We start from the raw sequence: 6,000 nt of genomic DNA on the forward strand, positions 1-6,000 counted from the left end.
ATACCAAAATGCAATATCAAAGATGTAACAAGACATTACGGACACTCGTTCAAGTTTCCTGGCTCGTGACCTATTATAGATTTTGTCATAATAGTATGCAATAACTCCTTTTTTAAATAATGTTAAGTTTACATTAATTATATTAGAATTGGTCTGGTGAATATATACATTGGTGGGTATGGCTACCCTTATCATTGGCGATTTTAATTTGTGACTGGTTCGACATGTAGGCACATAAAATATACTTTTTGGTCTGGTTTTATGAGCTGGAACATACAGATTCACAAGTGATAGCAAATTAGGACAGTCAATTCTATTATTTATCAATTTGTGCATGAAACAAATATCAGCAACTTCTCTCCTAGATTTTAACGGCATGATATGATTTTCCTCTCTAACTTCCCGATATTGATCATATTGGGGGTAAGTACCGTGCCTCTTAAAATGTAGATATTTTAAGAATTTATTTTGAACTGTCTCTATTTTTTTTTTATGGATTTGTAGACCGGAATTCCAAACTCTACTGCCGTACTCTAATTTAGATCATACCAGGGAGTTGTAGAGAATTTTTATGGAAATGATATTTTGAAATTCGGATGTATTACGTATTAGAAACCCTAAATTTTTTAGTGCTGAATTAACAACGTTATTTATATGCTCGTCCCATTTTAAGGTAATTGTAAATTCTACTCCTAAATCCCTAATTACTTTTACAGTTTGCAGTTTTTGTTGGTGCATAGAGTAATCTGCTTCAGTATAACAGCTAAACCAACTTTTCAAATACAACTATTTTTAAAAAAAAACCTTTATTCATTGCCTAGTAGAACTGATGATGTCAGGAGTTATTAGATCTTACAGTAGCCATTACTTTCCAAAATGATAAAGTGTGCGAATTAGTATTTATTTGTGCATATAAAACAACTCTTGTGTAAATACAAAAGTAGATTTTGAAGGACACTGCATAACTGCACACAAAGTTATAATTGAATCAAAGGCTTTCTTGCTCACAGCCAAGCATATATTCCACTAGATCATAATTATTTCAATATGTTTGAGTTCTGTACAGGGCCGCCGATAAGGCGGGGGGGGGGGGGGGCCCGGGGCCCGGCCAAAAGAGATTTTGAATTGTATTTTTAACAGAAATCTACATATGCATATCTCTATATGAGAGAGTAGAATATAAAAAAATGCACAGCAGATTTAAAAAACCATACCATTGAGCAAAATTTCCTAATTACGTCAAGTGGCAGAAGGCTCGCTAGAGAAATTAATTTTAAGTGAGTGATATTCACTTTTGCCATTGTTTAAGAGTATTTAAACAATGCTTTTGCTAATAAGAAAATCACCAGAGTTAAATTGTAATTTGGTTATTTGAATTCTAACAATTCTTAATAAGTTATGAAAAAACTGTGTCTGTATGAAAATTATTCAAATGTTCTCCTTTCAAATTCAAGCAGTCAAGATTGAAAATGTCTAGGTTAAGATAAGGGTGGCGAGGGACAACAAAAATTTCAATTATAGCCCGTATAGGGGCCCGGACAAAAAATATTCCCGGGGCCCGTCGAGGCTATCTGAGACCCTAACCAATAACCATACCAATACTCAGAAAAACTAATTTTTCCACTGTGTATTTATTTCAATACTAAAACTGTAACATACAAAGGAATGCTTATCTTACAATTAAAAATACAAGGGGTCCCAGAGAGCTTTGCAGTTATTTAGAACATAAAAATATAAGGTAAATAAAAAATGAACAAAAATAATAAATGTATGAAAAATAGTTTCATCTAGGTATGCTTTTTCAAGAAATGCCTTAGATTTTTCCGAGGATTTTTCATTCCCTTGGACTACTGATTTTATGGGCCATATTTTTAAATTACTTAATTAAATTTACTGGAACAAAATCGTTTGGAACCACATCTAAATAACGAGAACATAAAACCAATCTTGCATATAAAACTTGATATAAACACACATTGTTGGATTTCAAACCATTCCATCGAAATGTGTACATTAAATTTGCAAGTTGCTTTAAAAAATTATGGATAAAATAAAAGTGCAAAGCTCTGCAAGATTTTTATTACAAAAGTTAAAAGTAGGTATAAAAATCTGTGCTTCGTGATAAAACAATAATGTTAGTCCTGTTTGGTTTTTAAAGCATCTAACCTCTGAAGAAGTGGTGGATGTGAATGATGCCAGGCTGAATATAAGGAATCATATACAGGAAATCCAAGATTATCTTTATTCAGCTGAATTAGGGCTCTTTGCAGAGGCTCCGCTTTCTTCAATTTAGTAGCAAATTTATCTGCTTGAAACTCGAAATACCGTGAAAGACATGTCAACAAAAATGACAATAGTTCGTTATAAGGCACCATAATGTATTGCATTACAACTAGCAAACCAACCAGTACAGGTTGTAGTTTTGTCGGAAATCCCACCGCTTGATAGATGGGAGGGTAACGAAACATAAATGCGAATACAAGAAATACTAAAAGTAAATTCGTTTGCATGATAATTAGCCTTTTAGTGATGTGACTGTGTTTCCAATGTCCAAGTTCGTGCGATAGTACTGCTAAAACTTCATCGTTTTCACAACCTCCACTTTCTGGTTTGGCTAATAAGGTATCGAACAATACTATTCTTTTGGCAAATAATCCATAAAAGTAGGCATTACTGTGTGCGGATCTCTTTGACCCTTCGACCACATACAGCTGATCTAGAGGAAACTTGAGCTCCGATGCCAGTTTTTCTATGTTTGTTCTTAATTCACCTTCTGGTAGGGGTGTATATTTGTCAAATAAAGGAGCAATGTAGGATGGATATATTGTCAAAAGTACCATCAGAATTACTCCCACCGTAATCCAAAGCCAAACAAAGAAATATTCCCCACCATATTTCACTATTAATATTATAATAGAGCAAATCGGCAATGTTAAAGATTGGCTTAAAATATACGCCTTAATTTTATCAAGTGTGAAGAAAGTGGCCGTTTGCTTATTGAAACCATATTTTTCTTCAAGTACAAATGTATAGTAAATGGAAAATGGTAAATCCAAAACAGAAGACAAAGTTGTTAAAATAAACAACCAAATACAACTGGTCGCAACTTCACCTTCCCAAGGGCTGTTACTTTGCGAATAATTCCACACTTTCGCTAGTAACCCGGTATATATTATAAAAGTAGAGGTGATTATTGATACTGCACTCTTCACAAAACCGAAACTACTTTTGTCGATACTATACGAACGTGCCTTGTCAAATATATCCTTATTCATAACACCTCGAAGTTCCTGCGGTACATCTTTGGTATGTTGACATACTCGATACTAAAGCGGATATACAATTACGTATTGGAGAGTAATACAATATATAAACTCACCTGTCGGATTTCTAAGTACAATTCCCAAAGGTACTGTAGCCATAAAAAAAACAGTATAGAATACAAAACGTTAATATCATCTATCATAGTCATTTTCCAGTTAAATGTAAAGCAGCATCACATGGATTATAATAGTTGCCCTTAATCACCAACAATAAATGGCAAGTCACCTTTGATTAACAGAAAATGATCCACTAATACAGGCTTCGACCCTTTAATAACTCCACGCAAACGCTAAAGCTATACGTGTCCCTTAACCACTTCAACTAAATCATCCACAGGTTCACACCACAGATTAAAAGACTTGTCAGTTACAATTTTCAAAAGTAGGGTTAGGAGATGGCCTTCTGTTCGTGGTTCTTGGTGCTTCATCGTGTTATATGCAGCTGTGTCTCATGCATCAACACATGCATCAAAAGCTAAAGGCTGGTTTATAATTGGCCTAACCGTATTCCGTAAAAATTCAAACATGACAAATCAATGTATCTGGGGGCCGATTCTAACTGATTTCAACGGTCGAAAAAGAATTTCGACGGCGCCATGACACCAATTAAATATTCGCTTTCTTGCTTCCAAACGTTTACCTGGATAAGGTCTCATTATATATGACTTTAAAGGAAATGCTTCATCCCCCCACAAAAAACATTGGGAAAGGTTGAATTGTTCCTGGTAATGGTGAATAAGGAGGAAGCTTAATTGTCCCATTTTCTAAACCTTGACCAAATTTTGATTCGGTAAACACCCCACCATCCGCGTCGCACACTACCATTAAAACCAAACTAAATGTGTTTTTTTATAATTAAAAAAAGCACTCCCGGATTTTTTTGGTGCTTGTATACCTAGTTATGTGTTTACCATCAAGGGCACCACAACAGTTAGGCAGATTCCAACGTTCTTCAAATCTTTTTGAAATATGTTGATATTCATTGACTGTGGGTGCTTTTAAATAGATAGGTGATAACACATCCCAAATTGCCTGACATGTCTCTCGTATAACAAACGATACGGTGGATTTCCCAATCAAAAAGGACCAAGCGACAACTTGCATACTGCAACCGTGGGCGAGATAACTAAAATTTTAATATCTAGTACCTATTGTTTAAACAGAATTTATGAGAACTTACTACAAAGTGATAGCCAGTCTATGCTCAGGGCTTAATGCTTCCCTTTTGCTGTGTTTTTCCAACTTGTGCAAGCCGATCACAACATGATAAACATGAAAGAGGCTACTGCTATATCTTCCTCCAATACATCCATGTTCGACGATTTTATTTAACAACTTAATAAATAAATAGGTAGATTTCAACAATTGTATACAAAAACCAAAACTTCACTTTGACATGGTTATTTTTTGGAGAGCCAATAGTGAGAATGAAATCCCCCAGAATCGTTCGCAATTTTTGGGTACGTTCCACTTAACGCCCGCAACGACCACGACGCTCGGCTGCCGTTCCACATAACGACCACAGTCGTTATGGTCGCAATCGCGACGTCAGATATGACGTCATTACTAGCGACCGCAACGAGCCCACGGCGCTCGCCTATCGTACCTGGGTCAGCGTGGGCGTTCTAATTTTATAACCTTACATTCTTGACAGGAGACATTTCTAGAGACATTTAACTGTCAGACACTGATTGTTTGAACACGCATGCGTTGCAAATTTTTCGTTTTCGCTATGGAGAAAATATAATTACGTGTTTCAGAACGTAACCTTGTGGTGGACATTACACTATGGATGTTCTACATGCACAAACTGGTAAGTATTGTTGTGTTTTTTTATTAGGCCGCAGTTGGACGGCATTTATTTACTCTGGAAAGACGTTTATTTCCCATTTTTATGCAGAGGATCGTTGTTTTAGTTCAATTAATGCTCGGCCGGAGTTAATTAAGAAGTTGAAGTCTGGGAAAATCGAATCCGTAATTAGTGTGTTTAAATGTAATAAATTTTGTCTTGTTATTGTTAAATTCGTGGAAGGTAGCAGAGTGCTCGCGCTTTGCACAAGTGTTACTTTAGATAAGGAAACTTTTAGTTGTTTAATAACGAATTTCATAGGAATTTTGGCGTGTTAAAAACTCGTAAAAGTGCCAGTCTAAGTTGATTTACGATCGGTAATAGTTTCATTTATGCAATTATGCTATTGGTCCGCGGAGTCGACCGTTAAGCCTTTTCGGATCCGACATTCAAATTATTCATGGAAAAGCGTGGCAACGAGATTTCAAATTATTCATGGAAAAGCGTGGCAACGAAATTTGACGATACTGGGATATAAATGGTTTTGAACAGCGAAGAGAAGGAGCTTATTGTACCGTTTCGCAAAGCCTACGTTTGTCGTATGTGAAGATTTTTTTTTTGAAAAGTTTATTGTAGCGGCGTTTGCAAAAGTTACGCTAGTTTATTCGTCGAGTGTTGTTATTTTTGAAAGTCCGGGAACGTGTTTTTACGCCGGCATCGTCGAGGAGTTTAAGGTCTTTGGAAGGAGTTTGTTGGAGAGGAAACGAGCGGTACAATAACGCCATTTTGAGCAGCGAGAGTTTGTGTTGTATCTTCCATCATCTGGAGGAGACGGAACGTTTGTTTAACGCCAGCATCGCCGAGGAGCTGTCGGAGTAGCTGTGTCAG

General features: G+C 36.1%; 1 protein-coding gene across 1 annotated transcript; it reads right to left on the bottom strand.

Moving 5' to 3' along the window:
- Positions 1-1,612: 1,612 nt before the first annotated feature.
- LOC116163728 (CAAX prenyl protease 1 homolog) lies at positions 1,613-4,662 on the bottom strand. Its single transcript, XM_031477818.1, has 3 exons — positions 4,504-4,662; positions 3,380-4,449; positions 1,613-3,326 (listed from the first exon to the last, which is right to left on the bottom strand). The coding sequence occupies exons 2-3, from the start codon at positions 3,470-3,472 to the stop codon at positions 2,136-2,138; spliced, it is 1,284 nt and encodes a 427-aa protein (XP_031333678.1). The 5' UTR covers positions 3,473-4,449; positions 4,504-4,662; the 3' UTR covers positions 1,613-2,135.
- Positions 4,663-6,000: the final 1,338 nt, after the last annotated feature.

The sequence above is a fragment of the Photinus pyralis genome, unplaced genomic scaffold (genome assembly GCF_008802855.1).
Source record: "Photinus pyralis isolate 1611_PpyrPB1 unplaced genomic scaffold, Ppyr1.3 Ppyr1.4_LG2, whole genome shotgun sequence".
Taxonomy (NCBI): Eukaryota; Metazoa; Arthropoda; class Insecta; order Coleoptera; family Lampyridae; genus Photinus; species Photinus pyralis.